General features: G+C 35.5%; 1 protein-coding gene and 1 long non-coding RNA gene across 2 annotated transcripts in view; one reads left to right on the top strand and one right to left on the bottom strand.

Annotated features, from left to right (window-relative positions):
• Nucleotides 1–18,059, top strand: part of sorcs3 (sortilin related VPS10 domain containing receptor 3) — a 239,359-nt gene that overhangs the window by 213,118 nt on the left and 8,182 nt on the right. The window contains exons 18-25 of the mRNA XM_047803498.1: nt 59–230; nt 7,086–7,272; nt 10,807–10,940; nt 11,763–11,886; nt 12,386–12,498; nt 15,550–15,681; nt 16,427–16,526; nt 17,506–17,611. Of these exons, the coding sequence (XP_047659454.1) occupies nt 59–230; nt 7,086–7,272; nt 10,807–10,940; nt 11,763–11,886; nt 12,386–12,498; nt 15,550–15,681; nt 16,427–16,526; nt 17,506–17,611 (1,068 nt within the window). The remainder of the gene's footprint in view (nt 1–58; nt 231–7,085; nt 7,273–10,806; nt 10,941–11,762; nt 11,887–12,385; nt 12,499–15,549; nt 15,682–16,426; nt 16,527–17,505; nt 17,612–18,059) is intronic.
• Nucleotides 10,411–18,059, bottom strand: part of LOC113648977 — a 55,120-nt gene continuing 47,471 nt past the window's right edge. Inside the window, exons 2-3 of the long non-coding RNA XR_003442043.2 lie at nt 15,488–15,672; nt 10,411–10,922 (exon numbers count right to left, since the gene is read on the bottom strand). This is a non-coding gene — a long non-coding RNA (uncharacterized LOC113648977). The remainder of the gene's footprint in view (nt 10,923–15,487; nt 15,673–18,059) is intronic.

Genomic DNA, 18,059 nt, shown 5'->3' with positions numbered 1-18,059 from the left:
CACAACTAATGGAGACCTGAATATCATAATTCTGATAATGTCATTATATCCCTGTCAGTTATCGCAAAGTAGCAGCGAACAACTGCACCAAAGGGGTGAAAGAGATGTACACAGCCAGGAAACAGCAGTGTCCCAATCGCCCCCCTCGAGGACTGCACCTGACAACCCGTGACAGCACCCTCAAAGCAAATATGGGCTCTAACGTCACCTTCATAGTCCAACTGGAAGAGGTATGTTGAGGAAAATAGACCAGTGGAACTTCATTTCACTACCAAGTGTGAAGGAGAATAGAGTTAACAATTGTTGAGGCTAGTTCCTAACTGTATTGTACACTTTAAAAGAGGTTATATATAGAACCTCTGGGCAAGTTAATAAACTTTCAAAATCAGTTTTATTTCAAAACATTTTGGTTCTTTATGTGAGGTTTTCATTAATACATTTTCATTTGAATTTCATTGATGAATTCTCACTTAACCCTTTTTATCAGTATACTGGCAATGACTTTTAATCAGTATAAACAAATGACATACTTTATTATTACAAGTATATAGAATTAGTCAGGAAATGCTGGCTTTCAGTGTGAAACGTCTGTATCTCTGTTTGGATAAACTTACAGAATTTTAGTGTAAGTGGTTTAGTGTACACTATCTGAAAGACACATTCGTCTTTTAAAAGCTTGTACACAAACATTTGGGCATCTCAGAAAGCAGTAGGTTTATTATCACCATTTAATTGATGAAACAAAATGAAACTTTTTAATGATTATTTTGCCCCTAGTAGGATAAGGAAAACCGAAGGACTTTTGAAAAACTATACATTCTTAAAGCCCTGAGCATCTATTATCATATGAGCCATTAATCAAGAAATTCAATGCTGAACATGGACATAACAAAACAGGTGGAAATTGCATTTTTTTGGCCTCTGGTAAAAAAAGCAAATTTAACTGAATCAATAAGGTGACGATGGTGACAGAAACTGACAGAAAATGTAGAGTGGGATTGTACACTGATGTCAGTATCTTGACAGGATTGAAACATGTCAGCGATGGGTACAGTAAATGTGACTAGACTTAGAAGAACGTCAAGTGGACCAAAACCAAGGTAGCAAGATATATAACTGTGATGCTTGGAACCCACAGAGCGAGAAAATCCATTAGTTTTATACAATATACTTGCTGTTATTTGAAATTTTAAGGTAAATAAAGTTTGTAATATTGTATTTCAACAGTGATTGCTTTCATTAGAGCACTGATTAAGGTTTTACTATTTCTATATAAAAAAACCCCACACATAATTCTTAATAGATAAAGGTAATGAATAAGCATATATAGCATTGAGTAATGTGTTGCATCTTTAAGTTGTAAGTTAAATGAAATCAATTTAAGTCAAGTTATGCTGTAAGTCAATTACAGTTTGTTAGTTTAGCTTAAAAAGGCATTAAAGTTGACAAGATGCTTACATTTACATATAATTAAGAGGCCACATAGAAAGCTTTCGGAATTTATTAACTGGTTTGTTTTCTTGTGCTTCCCCTTGTGGCAAAGCAACATTAAAATGCGTATCGTAAGTATAACTCATCCTGATGACACTTTACAAACAATATTACAGTTCAAATCAGGTTGAGGATTTTTTTTCTAATTTTCATAAGGAAGCAATAAGCACAAAGAAGAAATCTTTAGTAAAATCTTTGCACACACACACACACACACACACACACACACACATACATATATGTATGATGTAAGAAGGCGGTGGATGAGCATCAGAGAGGAAACTCTAGGAATCATCATTGTCAACGCACAGCCTCTTAAAATCCTCCCTCCGAATCCGACTTTAATTTATATTCATGAAGCACAGAGGCAGGAGTTCTCAAGACATGGAACGCCCCTAAATATTTAATGTTCGCTAGGTGCAACACATGGCAGATGAAAGCCCGGGAACAATTTTAACCAAAGCAGGAGATCCATATTTAGAGATTTTTTTCCCAGAGAGAAACTTCCACAACACTGGCACTCTGCCAAAAATATTTATCTAGCTAATTGTTAAGCTTTGAAAAGTTCACTTAGCAAAGTCAGTTGGTGTGTCAGAGCGACATTTAATAGCAGGTCATAAAGTTCAGGATAAGTTGAACTTCTAGCCAAGCCAGAACATGGGTAGTGAACTATAATGTAGTCCAAATGCCAAATGCCAAGTTATCTTCCTGTATCTCATGAACACACACACAACCCCATACACACAACAATGCTGTGACATTTATTTTTAGGTTTTGGTTGTGGCATGGACAAACATGTCTAGAAACACATCCCAAAATTATACAGTAACATTTTCACTGACCTTTGAGAGAATTAAAATATTAGCAGTGCAAAAATCTGAACCCCCTGCTTTTTTTTTTCTTTTTTTTTCTTCTTTTTTTGGAAACGTTAGGAAACGTTCAAACTAATGTTTTAAAAAATACAAATTTGAACAATTTTACAAAAAAGTGAATTATTACCAATAAAACAATAAAGAGTCTCAAATAAGAGTCATACACCAGCTGTTCCTAGATAAGCTCTAAATCCAGGACAAAACACTTACCTGAACATAAGTAGAAGAATAAATAGCACTTGATAATGATAATTAAGGAACATCTGTGAGACCTATCACACTAAGACTTTAATTTACCTCAATCCCAAGTAAAGAGCACTAATTAATAGGCAATGTAGGGAAATAAACCTTTAACTGAGTCTTCTGTATGTGCTTTAAGTGGATTTGGATTACACAGATCTCTGAAAAAACAACTGAAACTTGTTTAATTATGTGCAATTAGAACTCAGGTTAAAGACCTGTTTTGGATGCTATTGCCTGTGAAGACTCAAACAAATGGCAAATTCTGTATTTAATATGAAATCAGCTTTAAATTTTGAAGTTTTTTTAAAGGCTTAAATACTGCAGCACACGCACAAAGAAACTGAAGGTTTCCAAACTTTCATGCAGCTTGATCGCTCTCAGGGTTTTTTTTTTTACAAGTGAAGTACTATCTAGTTTCACACTACTCATATTTAACCAGGGTTAACAATTAATCCTGGTTATTTATAAACTGAAGTCTCACACTGTACTTTCTAAACCCTGGCTTAATGATTTTATTTGTATAATTTGCGCTGCCAGCAACCATGACGGGATAAATACAGTGCTCGAGAGCTTAAAATTAATGCTCACACAAGTCAGTGAGAAAAAAAAATATTGGCATATAAATCCTTGGAGGATTTAAGTTTTTAATGTAGTTGAACTGATGTCTGTTGATATCTAGCTTCCACTAATAGATAGACAGACAGACAGACAGACAGACAGACAGACAGACAGACAGACAGACAGACAGACAGACAGATAGATAGATAGATAGATAGATAGATAGATAGATAGATAGATAGATAGATAGATAGATAGATAGATAGATAGTTTGAGTTTAGATAGATAGTAATTTCTTTGCTTCAATCCATGTGTTTTTGTCACCATGTAACAACATTTTATTTTTTCTTCAAATGCTGCAATTACTGTTTACACAACATGCAGGGTTTCTGTGACTGTACAGAAAATGTGACATGAGGCTGAAATATGGTATATCTGCTCAGGATCTTTTGGTAAACATCTAGCTCTAACATTTTAACACCACACACTTCAGAACACAGTTTCGTAACCCTGGGTGCTAACCCAGCATCTAAATTACATGTGTGAAACATTCCTCTACCCGAGGTTAAAAGCGTGGCTTAGAATGATGATAACCCAGGGTTAAACACAGTGTGAAAAGCACTTGTGAGTGGTAAATGAACAATTTTTGCAGATATCACCCCTTATTAAATGCCCCAAACATCTGAGGACAACATGACATGATCTTTTTGCTACTATGAATGACGAGATGTTTCTGCAACCTCTGAAAGTGCAATGCGCTATACACTACTGCTCTCTAAGAAATTAATATCCCAACAGGAGAGATATAAGAGAAGGATAAGCACAGCTTTTTTTGTGTCTTTTTCATACACACACTTGGAAGAGGTGGCAGCTGCAATCTCTAACACCTCCTCGTGCGTGGCATGATACACACGCAGGGTGCCAGATGTAACACCCAAAAGGAGTGTGAGTAAAATAGGCACGGGCTTGCAGAGATAGTAGCAGGCAACAATTCTTCTCAGGCGCGTTTCTGCACAGAGACACACGCTGTTCTGACAGACTGGCAGAACGTCACCATGTGTTTGATTCGTTGGTATATGTGCACGCTCAGTTCAGTCAGCAAGAGTGTATTGTTTGTTATTGTGATTTCACCTTGAATGTGTGAGTACAATTTGTTAGAGTATGCCAAAGATTCACACCTGCAGACACTCAACAATGTGTTGACTCTCATCTGTGGGAATTCTGCCACACAGGTGCTTTGTGTCATATCATACCAAGGACAGAACCAGGTGTAGCTAACAACAAATTAAGACTAACACTATTCTCTGCAGCCAAATTTCATTTTCAAGTGTCGTCGTTCAATTGATTCCCATGTCGAGTATTACTGATAATTTCTTAAATAACTTCAAACAAAACTAGAGTTCCTGTTATTGGGCCTGCTTGTACTGTATAAGTAGGTGTAAATTACACTGAACGTGATTTGTCGGACCACCGAGCTGGCTATTGTCCACTTGGTGTTGTTCTTAAATGTTCAAAATCTATTATAAATCAGTGGCTAATGAAGAGATTTTGTTTTAGGATGACATTAATAAATAACGAGGAAGCCCAAGTTAAATACTACAACTGTAACTGTAAAACCGTCGCTTGTTGTCCAGTCTAATTTTATTCATAAAGGGCCGGTGTAGGTGAAGGTTTTCATTCCAACCAAACAGAAGCCACACCTGAGTATATTGAAAGCCAAGATCAAATAATTAAACAGGTTGAATCAGGTGTGGATCCTGTTTTTTTGGAATAAAATCTTGCACTCACGACCGCTGATAAGATTAAGATTAAAGATTAGCAAACCTTGGACTAGCATTAAGTGTACATTCATGAAACCCGTTAATAGGAAGTATTTATTGGTTATCTTGCCTTTTTTAGAAGTGTGTTTGTCTTCATTCCTATAGGTGCCTGTAATTGAACATTCCTCAGCTGAAGTACATTCCATGTAGAAGTACAATATAAGCTGAATAAATGGTTGTAATGTCTTCATCATTAAGTGATCATTCCTTTTGAATTTCTGTAACCATCATGGTTATTTTCGATCTGCTAAAGTCTTTCTAAGACCTGACAACACTCAGCATTCCAGTTCATCACATGGTGTTCAGTGGGGCTGAGGTCAGGTTTCCTGAGTTCTTCTACTCCAGCCATGGCAGACCATGACATCATGGATCTCACTTTGTGCACAAAGGCACTGCCATGCTGGAACATTAGGTTAGACATTTTAGCTCCAAATGCTCTGTAGTACATTTGCGTGCTTCCAATTTTGTTGGAAATTTGAGAAGAGCACACATACAGTATTGGTGTGATGGTCAGGTGTCCACATACTTTTGTTCATATAGTGCATGTGAAAAAACTCGGAATATGTAAGAAACTGTATACCATGTTACCAAAGCAGCTCAATTTTAAATGATTGCAATAAGTCTCAACACTGACTGCGCATATGGTGAATCCTTGATTCAAAGATTTGTTTCAAATAAATAAGCATTCTCTTTCATTTTAATGGCCACACATGACAGGCCAAGCTCCGTTATAGCATATGGCTGCAAGTGGAAATCGTACAGGTCTCCCAACCATGATATACGTGGTGAGATTTTAAATACGAGTTTGTTGTTGTAAAGAATCATAGTAATTACAACTGCTACTAGAAACAAAACTGCAAAAGTATCAGTAATTTTTTTAGATCAATGTTTTCAGCTCCTGGTAAACAGGCAAGCAAGCTGTGCAGCCCCTGACTAATTGCTTGAGCGTGGCTTGGTTCTAAACAGTCTGAGGCGGTTGAACGAGCGTCAGCATGCCACCCCGGATCATTGACAACATGAATTATCAATTTGAATTACCTTCATCTATCTGTCTCATTCTGCTACTTGGAATTGCATGGTGTGGCTACATTAAGACAGTTTAAGCCATTGAACTGGGTAATGGAGGGGCTGTAGTCCTATTGCAGCAGCATGCACTTTGGCTGTGATCAAAATCTAAACCTTATGTAAGATCTAATTGCCAGTTAGAGTAGGAGGGAAAAGCTTATTGAATTAACTGACTTTTTGTGATCCTATACAGTGTTAATGAATGTTTATGACTACCGCATGGCCAATAGAGTTGTTTGTATGGAAATCAATTTTCCGCCCCGCTTCAGGTCCTCGTGAGCTCAAACTTTATTTAAATCATTAACATTTTGGAAAAAAGTGCAAGCTCTTTACAAGGTGAATTAAAAAATATATAGCTTTTGTGTGGGACAAAAACATTTGGAATTAGTCCAGTTATGTGGGTGGAGTATGCGGAAAACGATCACACGTACCTACAGTATTAGAATGAATCTGGATTTGCTAAACGATCATGTGATTTTAAGTGATTAAATATAGCTAGGTGGTGCTCTGAAAACATATGTGATTTACTATATAGCGTCAACTACGTTATACAATTTTAGCCTGGAAATGTTTTGTAACAGCCTAAATTAAGTGCCAAACAGTCGCCTCAGTCACCTTAGACTTGCTCATTGGGGATGAATACAATCACATTTAAATATAAGCCTAATATTAATCTTTTAAACTATTATAGTAATCTTTGTATAATTAACTTTTTGTATTATGTTTCTTATGTTCTGTAAAGCTGCTTTAAAACAATGTCCATAGTTAAAAGCGCTATACAAATAAATTTGAATTGACTTGAACTGAATTAAATACAGTAGACCATAGAGGATGTTTGTACAGTATTCTGGAAAAATCACATCTCTAATCTCCATACATTTCAAAATTCTTTTACTTATTTCTGCACAGATGAGTGCCAGATGAGCCGGATAAGGGCAAAAGTATGCACAGGGATTGGGAATTGATGACATAAGCTTTGCAAAATGCTTAACCTTTGATGCAGTGGTAGATTAAATATCCCCTGCTTGGTCCACAGGGAGACTCGATGAGGACTAATATCCAATTGGACTTCGGGGATGGGACAGCGGTGTCCTACTCTAACCTTAGCTGGACAGAGGAGGGGATCAGACATGTGTACCGCAACACAGGAATCTACCGTGTCACTGCCATTGCCGAGAACAGCCTGGGATCTGATTCCAGCTCCCTGTACCTGCATGTGGTGTGTAAGTGTTATACACATGACAGCACACACCAATACACATTACACAATGAGTGTGTAATTACAATAAGTGTGTAATACAGTAATAAACATATAGTGGATGGTGTATGTATGGATGGGTATGTATATACTGTATCTGGTTAAAATGTTATTGGTTTATCAGATTTAATATATCTGCATATATCTCCAGTTCTGTTGAATTCTCCATTCTGATTGGTCAGAAGGTGTTGATGAATTTACAGTAAAACAATAACCAAACAATCATGGTTTAGCTGCATGATTTAGATTGATATACTCAGTTTGAGACACCAGACCTAACTAAAGTGTTACCACATTTACCTTTAATTAAATATCCCATATTTCAGCAGGTACAGTAACATGTCATTATCACATTCATGTTCTTTACTGTTCACTTTTAGAAGCCCCTGCTGTATTGTTCTCTTGTTTTCTTAATTTCTCCAGTCTAAGCAAATCTAAATAGAAGGGTTTGGGTCAATTCAACTCGTGGTTGTTATGCACACTCCATCACAGCACTCCATTATTGATTGGAAGAAAGGAATGATTGATATTTTTAATTTCACCAATGTGAACTTTTTAGTTATTTGTGAGTGGAGGCAGATGGTGGAGACAAAGTGCCAAGCTGTGTTTACTCAAAATATCTGAAAAGTGCTGGAAAATGTTCCAACAAATGAGTCAGACAAACAAAGACATAGCACTGTATGGCTAGCATAATAGGATGTTTACTCTAGTTAAGTATGTTATGCTCAAACTTTAAACTCCTAATTTTAACTGTGGTTATTTTTTGACCATTTCTTTGCTTTATAAAAAATATTTTTTCTCATGAAATCCAATAGAAGGTCTGCAAAGTGTAGTGTCTAATGGGATAAACTAGCCCAAAGGTTATGTTGTGTCTCTGCTAGCTCCCTAGGTGGTGAATCAGTATTTTGTGTACATGAGTTCGGACACTGCTAAGGACCCTGGTTCATTACACATTGGAACACTGTTGACTAGATTTCTGGGGACATAAATATGTACAGTACTCACATTGTAAAACATCAACAATTGCATTCATCGACAAAAGATAGGGCCGATATCCGTCTTGTTGATATTTTTTAAATATATAACATTTATTATAAAAAAAATATTTTACATTTTTTTCTAATTAGTGGATTTAAATAAAGTTAAAAATTAAAAAAACAATCATTTGAGAAATACAACAGTAATAACAAGCTTCTTTATTGTCAATGAAGTTGGCCTAGAGTTCATTTACTTTTCTGTTTAGGATCCTAGAGACTTCAGAAACATAACCTCCTGTAAGACTACTGGCAGCCTGTTGTGGGACATTTTGTTTGTGGATGTTCTGACAGGTTGTGAATGTTCCAGTGAAAGGAAGGATTTTGAAACTTAGACAGCCCTTAAAATGGCTGAATCTCTGGTCAATGCCCTGACTACCGAACTAGGGAGCTGACTAAGACACACCTTTATTCATAATTAGAACCTGAACGACTCTGAAATAATTAAGCACAAGTCATTGTATATTGGGTTCACACATATTTGCATATATGTATAAGGCTATATCTCTAGGCGACTAAATTTGTTTTCTGAAATGAGAACCATCATGAGCGGCATCATCAGTGCTACTGATTAGATCTAAGTAAAACTGATTAATCCTTGCAGATTAAGACACATTAAGAAGCATTTAAAATGAGCTGAAGTCTGCTCGACAGTGCATTCAGAGAGTCTAAACTCCTAAAGTTCTCTCCATAGTTCAGGTTCTATAGCAGAAATTAGACAAAAATTGTTTTTGTTTTTTTAAAGTCAATTCAATTCAGTTTTTATTAGCTAGGCCCATGTATTGTAACATAGATTTACAATTTGTAACATAGATTTACAATTTAAAATATAGATTTAGTTTTATAAATCCTAATGAACTAATATACGATTGATTCTCGAGAACTGCACCTTTATCTAAGAAAGTAGCTATTTAACACACAAACAAACCCTGGCTAAACAAATAGGTTTTCAACTCAGACGTACTGTAGGATTGAGACTGTTTCTGTGTCCTGAAAATTAATTAAATGAATGCTGCACAGCTGGGTACGACTTTATAAGAAAACTCTATGCCCTGCACTGCAGTCTCCGTACATTCTATGTACTAATAAAGAGCCTGCAATATTTATTAAAGTGTATTATGTTGGATCATAATAGACTAACAAATCACTGTGATTTGAGTCATTCAGTGCCATATAGGTATGCCGTACGCAGTATTTTATAATTAAAGCAAAAGGCTAATGATTTTTACTGAGGTTTTACTTATACTGTATATACACAGTTACTGGAATATCCAGACATCAAGGCATTACAACAATATAACTGAAAAGTGATCCACAACATTACCAGAGATCTTTGAGCAACATAGAATTATTTAAACAGTGTCTTTAAACTGTGTTGCTAGTTGGTGAAGGCAGAAATTAAGACACTATCATAAACGTCTGTCCTTCCCCGGATCATGCTATTACATAGCATTAATTACTTTTTTGGCATGGGGTTTGAGCACTAAGCACCTATATATTCCTTTACACAGTACATCAGTGGACCAATAATGTCCTGCAGGTGATAAAACAGTAAATGTCCAATATTCTGCTCAAAACGTGGTTGTTTTGACAAGTACATATGACAAGCAGTTGGACTGTAGCATTTACAATGTTAAACAAAACCAAACCAAATAAATATATAAATAAATGTAAAGAAATATATACGTTTATCCACGTTCTTCTACTTTATAACTAAGTCTATATTTCTCATCATTCTACTAATTGACTAATTGTGACAAAAACAATGAATACTTATGACCTACTGATAACCAAGTCATATCCTTACTTTCTGCTATTAAATGTTTCAGAAAGTCAAGGAAGAGTCTACTTTTAAGTGGTTACCATTTATTTTGTTATGTGGATAATTAGATTAGTAAATAAAGCAGCACGAACAACGTATTTCATTATTTATATTTAGCCTGACTTTTTGACTGAGGAAGTGGGAGGTTTTCATGTATTTTCATGCAGGAGAACGATATGAAGCTTTTGAGTCAAAAAGACGACACTCAGGTGTCACAAATCTGGTGAATTTACAGGGTTTGTTAATTAATTTATTCATTCATTCATTCATTCATTCATCAATAACTTCTAGGTCAAGGTCTCAGTGGTGTACTAGTTTGTTGTTTGTAAAATAGAAATCATACTGTATGAGCACCCATCTGCATCTGGACCTATTGTCTGCAAGTGAGCTACTAATAATATCCCAGTCATATAATGTGTTCTATTTATTTTTCAGCAATATCACATGATATTAAAGTTGCTTTGCATTGTCATAGATTTACCATACACAATCATACATACAGTATGAGTATGGGTAGAAACACAAGAGCAAAGAACTAAAATACAAAAACCCCAATTGCTGTTAAGCAGAAGTGAAATGAATGGTCTTGCCAACTGGTGAGCTTGAATTCACTGTACTAAATATGTCCTTGTTTGTGTTTCAGCTCCTGTTGAACATATCCAGTTGCTAGCTCCATTTGTGGTTATTAAGAACAAGGAAGTGAACTTGACTGCAGTGGTCTGGCCCTCTTACTCTCGAACCCTCACCTACTTCTGGTGGCTGGGGAACAACACAGAGGTATAATCAGCTCCCACTTAATTTCATGTTACAGCATTAGCAAAATTATATATGATTAAATACAAATACTGTATACTGCAAAATACTAGCTTGTAATGCTAACGACAAAAATACTGCAATCATATTAGCTTGCTAGATGCAAGAGTTTGTATTTATTAAGTAATAGTACAAACATCAGTTTACATATTCCTACTTAGGGGAGTCCTAAACCTAAGCATAATGTTAATATAATTATTTTGTATATATATTTTGTATATATAATATGTAGATTTTTTTGACTCCTGATAAATTGTGTGCTAATTACCCACCTTATACTGAACATGGGCTCATACATTGCAAAAAAGTTCCAAAGAAGTTCCACTATTGGTTGTTTTTCTTAACTATTGAGTAGTACATCACATTATTAAGTATTGCGGTTTACTAACCTGAATTAGATCACAATGCTGTCTGATTGAGCGACATAATCTCGATACATGCAAGTTTATATACAATTCACATATTTAAGCTGCATAGCTAGCATAGGTTTGTTTTAGATTTGTTTAAGGTCTTGTTTGAAATAAATTTCCACGAATTCCAAGATATCCAGTCAAAGATTTTGACCTCTTTTTTGATTAATTAGCATGTTTTGTCTTATAAAGACATTTGTTTTGTTTTTTTTCAGTGACATTTTTAAAGTAAAAAAAAAAAAGTTTTCTAGCAAATACCCTCTGATGACAATGTTAATAGAATCTGTAATATAAATTATCGGGTATTCATAATAATAAAGAAGCGATTCTATTAAAATATTCTTTAATTACTAAGTATAATTGTTTTTCTTGCTAGCCTATCATCACTCTAGAGGGCAGCATATCCTATGTGTTTCCAGTGGAGGGGACATACACGGTAACGGTACAAGTTTCATCATCCAACACCATTCTTCAAGACACCAAACAAATCGTTGTTCAAGGTGACAACTTTTTTCTGGTCAATAACTATGAGTTAAAAAAGTTTTACAAATGTTTATATTATACAAATTTGAGATTAATGACTTTAATGAGGTTTGTTTTACTGGGATGATATTGAAATGTTTTCAGTTGACTCTGTGCGGACTTCAGGGTTGTATAAAACATATTTTTGAGCTGGATGGATGGATGGACAGGTGGATGGATGGATAGAAAGATGGATGGATGGATGGATGGATGGTTCATTTCATTTAATAATCAATGATTATTGCTTAGCTTACATCACAAGTGTTGTACTTGGCACTGTTCTTCCTATGGAAACACACTGTACACATGGGTTCCTCCAAAACAACATCCAAAGAGCCCTTTAAGTTGTTTTTTTTTTTCACTGAGCTCTAAAGTTTTTTAATTAGCAGAGTAATTCAGCTTTAAAAAAAACTGACAGGATATGGTAGTTCAAACTTAATCTCTTTTCTCTCTCGCATGTTCTTCTCTCTGTGACAGAATTCTTTAAATCGCTGCTTCTATCTTTTTCTCCGAATCTGGACGAGGCCAATCCGGACATCCCAGAGTGGAGGCATGACGTAGGCAGGATAATTAAAAAGGCTGTGCTTCAAGTGAGTGTGAATCTGTTACCCTCTGCTTACTTGTTTACTTAGTCATTCTTGTACTTTTATTGCTGCTTCTCCAGAATTCAGTGTTTGGAAATTCCTCAAAAAAGCTGAAACAGCTCCTCTCTTATTTTTTCTCTCTCTCTCTCTCTCTCTCTCTCTCTCTCTCTCTCTCTCTCTCTCTCTCTCTCTCTCTCTCTCTCTCTCTCTCTCTTCTATTGGGCATGCCCTAGTTTATCACCACAGGTAGGCAGATGAGTACCTCACACCAGAGACAGGCAGATGATTACAAATGCATCTTTTCCTGAGGATGAAAAGAGCTCTCACACGGAGTAAATCATGAGCAGCATCCGTAGTTAATGCAAATGTCAGTTGCCGCACTCCGATCGTGCTTGAGCTCGATTTCCTCTGCTGTATGAAGAGCTGAATTCCTTGCACATAAAGATAATGAGCTGAACAGAAATCAGGAGTGGAAGAAGAGCTGGACGAGTGATGCTAATGGAATTATCTGCAATCAACTGAGTATTGAACATACTAGTGCTCACGGTTTCTCTATTCTGTACCTCTGTGTCTCAAGCTGTGCAAACATGCAGATACACAAAGCAAAAAACGTGGACTCTGAATTGCAGGAACTGGGTAAATTAGAGTGAAGAGTGTGAGATAAAGTCAGGGTACGAGTCAGGAGTGTTAACCGTATTCACTGGGTTTGCATCTCTAATGACTGTGAACTCAGTCTTATTATAATAAACCACAATGCTTTTAAATTCTTAAATATGATTGGATAAAAAGCACCGGTGCTGGCTGTAAATCAAATCACATTGTTATATTCACACGCTTGTTCTTCTACAGTATGTCTCCATATCCCCACATAATCTAAGCTAATAATAAACCATTTAAACAACAGTGTTATAGAAGAAAAAAGTATTTGATATGGTGCATTTTCTTTAAGGAGCCCTTTCATTTTAAGCTTTGTAAAAAACAATTTACAGTATGTGGAAAATGCAGAAGAAACATGAGCGGCATTTTTCAAGTACCTAGCAATCATATGTGCATCTGTTGGATTAAAAGCGACATCCACCAGAAGGAACAGTAGAGTCAAAACATTTCTTCGTTTTGACTCTAAAGTGTTTTGTTTGTCTTCATGTGACTGTTTGTCTTCATAAAATATGTTGCAAATCAAACCAGTAAGCAAAACGGACTATTTCGGTAGATTTGGATGCTTCATAAGAGGATTTTAAAATTTACACACTGACCATAACATGTACACAGTACACAATAATGGTCTAGTATCAAAATGCTAGGTTTCTTTAGTCACTTATAGACAGGGTCACATTTTGCTATACTGCCTCCAATATCTTTCTTGGTATTGCACCAAATGACTGCAGAATAGGTGCAGCAGTTTGTCTGTATTCACAAATATAAGTGAGAAATCAAAGTTGCTAAGCAGGCAATAGCCAGAAACAGTTGGTAATATAGTATATAAAGCACAAAGAATAATCTAAATAGATTCTCAACAAACTAAGTAAGACTAACATATGGAAAAACAATTACAAACAAAGTGAACAATCTTAGGCATGGAAAGACTTCGCAATGGGAACTGGCAGGTCGTGAAATGTCCTGAATTTGCGGTACAATCTTATAATGTTCTCTAAGGCTCTGAGTCTGCTTCAAGGGTCAAAATGTATTTTTTATTATTTTATTATTATTACAATGGGTTCCTTAAAACATTTTAGGATATCAACAAGGGAACCCATAATCCACCCCACTGAGCTGTGGTTCAGAAGGAGAATTTGTGGCCTGTTGCCTGAGGACTGAATTTCTGAACTTAGCTCAATGCTCAGATCAGCTTTTAGAAGGATTTGATAGATCAAGAGCTGAATGTAGAGCAGTGTGTGTGTGTGTGTGTGTGTGTGTGTGTGTGTGTGTGTGTGTGTGTGTGTGTGTGTGTGTGTGTGTGTGTGTGTGTGTGTGTGTGTGATAGAGAGAGAGAGATAGATAGTTAGATCAGCCAGCACCCAGACTGATGGCCCTTACCAGCAGGCTAAATGCAGATCATTTGCAGCATTGGCTTTCATTTTCTTTCCTTGCTAATGTGAGAACTCTGTGTGTTACAGAGGTGATTATGTCCTTCCAAGGCCTCAGGGACTTCACTTGCCACCACAAGTTAAATAATTACCTTGTGCCAAAGCAGTATATTCCACCACATGAAGAGTGTGGAAGTATAGAATTCACAGTGAAATGATGAGGAAAATATGCCCAATACATACAAATACAACCTTTATAACGCTGGGCAAAATTTATTTTGCAATATCTATATAACACACTAAAATAAAATCAGCGATAAGCTTCTTTAGATTAGAGGATGGCATAAAGTTATCTTTCAACTCATTTCACTAGAACAATCTACTTATGTAAGACATTTGAAAGCAGATCAATTCTATAAAGTCTGTTCACTTCACTGAACCTATCATTGTCCTATTATATTACAAATGAGTGCTGAAATTCCTTTGAGTTTCTTATGAGTTAGCTACGTTCAATATTATTTATTATTAAGCAAACCTGTAGGCAACAAATGTGCAGTTCTGAGCTATATCTGAGCTTTTTATTGATCTTATTGGTTCTCTTTTGTTTTCCTTGTAGTATGTGTGTTATATTGAAAAGCTCAAATTTAATTATATAAAAAATAAAAAACATTTTCCCTGGAAAATTATTGATATTATTATTATTATTATTATTATTATTATTATTATTATTATTATTATTATTATTATTATTTACATAGTATTAGTGATTGTTATCATATTATATAATTTAATATAGTATATTATAGAATTATTGAATTTTATAATTATAATTCTTATAAATGTTTCAATCATTATCAATAAATTACCAGAGCCCCAGTAACCTCAACCATGTTCTGTTTCCCTGAGGTATAAAGATGAGGTTTCGCACATGTAAAATCCTTTTGAGGTGAATTGCCTCTGGAAAAACCAACCTTTTGAAGCTTCATCTGGAGACAGATGTTTTACCTTCAGATCCTCTTTTTTCTTCTTATAGATAGCTGATATTCCTGCTGAGCAGCTGCTGGTGGCTGTTTTCCCTGGACTCCCGACAGCTGCGGAGCTTTTCCTGCTTCCCAGCAAGAACCAGTCTGACAGCAGGAAAGGGAGTGAGGAGGATCTGGAGAAGGTGAAATACATGTTTATACTCCAGCACCTGGAGAGTACATGTTGTACTCCGACAGTCCGACATTAGTGATCCACTCTTCAATATGATCTAACTTTTTAAAAAAAATTTATGTTTCTTATGAGCAAAATTATTAATAGCATTATGGTAAAATAACATTGTAATGATATTTTATCTTTGCAAAAATATATCACCTTATCGCAAATGAAATGAGTTTGCATACGTACAAATTTTAAACAACAAAAAAAGTTATTTTATTTACAAAAACAATTGATAAATGTCAAAGTTCTTTCAACCTCGAAGGTTTTCTATTTTTGTGTGTCAGAGAAATTATTATTATTATTATTATTATTATTATTATTATTATTATTATTATTATTATTATTATTATTATTATTATTCAAGGCTGGCTCCAGATAAGGTCCAGTATGAAATAAAAAAAAAATAAAACTGTCACGTCTGTGTGAACATTTACATAATTTATTTAAATAAAAGCCCAATTCACAAATTACTAGTTTTTAACTTTAAATACTTAGATAATTAATGAACTATACATGGTTCTATGAAAAAAGTGTGATGTTGATATTAATTGCTGAAATCCCAGCTAAATAAACAGCTTCTACCCCATCACTTCAACCCGAATGAACTCTGACTGCAACCCAAATTGGTGCGATTAGTCAGGTGTCAGGGTATAGTGTGCCTATACTGTATATATATTTTTTTAAATCATGTCATTTCTATTCCACAGATCTCAGAAATCCTTGCCAATGCATTAAACCAGAACCTGGTAGAATTTGAAATGAAACCAGGATCCAGAGTTATCGTCTATATCACACAGCTAACATTAGGTAAGACTGATTTCTATTAGTCTTATTAGTCTTTAATGTATTATAAATCCAAGCTATAGCTTGTATTGTGTTACAAAATGGACACATTTCCTGGTCACCATCTGTCAGATATCTTTTATTTGTTCTGAATGAAGTTTCAGTTGGGGGTAAATATGTTGATTATTTGGTCCTTGAGACCAAAAATGTTCTGAAAAAACACTACCATTGATTTCAGATGCAATTTTATAACAATTATGTTATTACCCATCTGCAAGTCAACTCAACAGGCTTTCAGTTTTCCTCCAAAATTAAAAAAGTGTTTAAATTGGAGTCAGTTGGAGTTAAAATGGTATTTAACATGTCAATGGAGTGAACAGATTGAACGAGTGGTGCTTGCTGCACATTTGGTGGTGCCGAAAAAAAAATGGCCTACGGTTAAAATGAACAGTGCCTTGCAGTGACAACAGGATCAGTAGTAACTACCTGACCTTAGCACTGTAGGACATATGGCTTTGTGCATTTACCGTGACACACTGCCTATTTGAGTGGCCAGAACCACTGGATTTCCCCTTAATTTCTCAGCCTTGAAAGGTCTAAAAAGCCTTCAAGCTGCTCGGGAAAAGGTCAATGTCATCGCTGGGCTGTCTGTCAAAAATCCAGCTGGCTGAAGAAAATATAGCAAAGTCTTAATGGCAGAGATTCATGGAGTGTCTCGACTCAAACATTTCCGCTGGGATTTTGTGAAGTGGAGACGAGCGAGATACATCTATTTTCAATAGCAGCTCTTGCGTCTCAGGGGGTTGAATTGGTTTTATGGTTATTTCGCATAATAGTGATGTCGTGTTGTTCTAACTTTTAGAGACAGGGTTCAGCAACTTAGTAATGATTTGTGTCGCATTACTGTTGGAGAGCTATTATGTGGAGGTTGGAAAACATGAATAGCTGAGCAGACGTTTCATCATAACTAATATATTCTTTGGTCGCTTTTTCTTTCTCTCAGCTCCGCTGGTGGACTCAATCCCTAGACACAGCAGTTCTGCCATGCTGATGCTCCTCTCCGTGGTGTTCTTGGGTTTAGCGGTCTTCCTCATTTATAAATTCAAGAGGTATGGCAACAAGCATGTAAACGCATCTAAATGCGGCTTTTATTATTCAAAAAGCTTTTGAATTAGTAAAATTAATTCTGTCATTTAGATTCGAGTGCCCTTTTTTTTTGCAGATATCTTTAAAGAAAGATTTGCATCATTTCAGTTCTTCAGCATAATTTACAGTGTACAGTAATATTCTAAATAAATTTACAGCAGCAGAGAAAACATACTGGACAAAACATTACATGTGAAAACATTCAGAGACAAGACAATTCTTCTTTCCTCTTATTAATAATTGTTTAAAAGATGAATGCTAAAAGGAGAATCAAAGTAATTCATCAGGATAATAGTGGTCTCAGAGGTCTCAGTGTTCATGAATTAAACCACAAAGTAATGTAAGAGAATTGATCATTGCATGTTGAAGCTGATTAATATGCACATATCAAAAGCGACTAATCAAATCCGT

This window comes from Tachysurus fulvidraco, chromosome 18 (genome assembly GCF_022655615.1).
Source record: "Tachysurus fulvidraco isolate hzauxx_2018 chromosome 18, HZAU_PFXX_2.0, whole genome shotgun sequence".
Lineage (NCBI taxonomy): Eukaryota > Metazoa > Chordata > Actinopteri > Siluriformes > Bagridae > Tachysurus > Tachysurus fulvidraco.
This window is presented reverse-complemented; position numbering and strand designations above follow the sequence as displayed.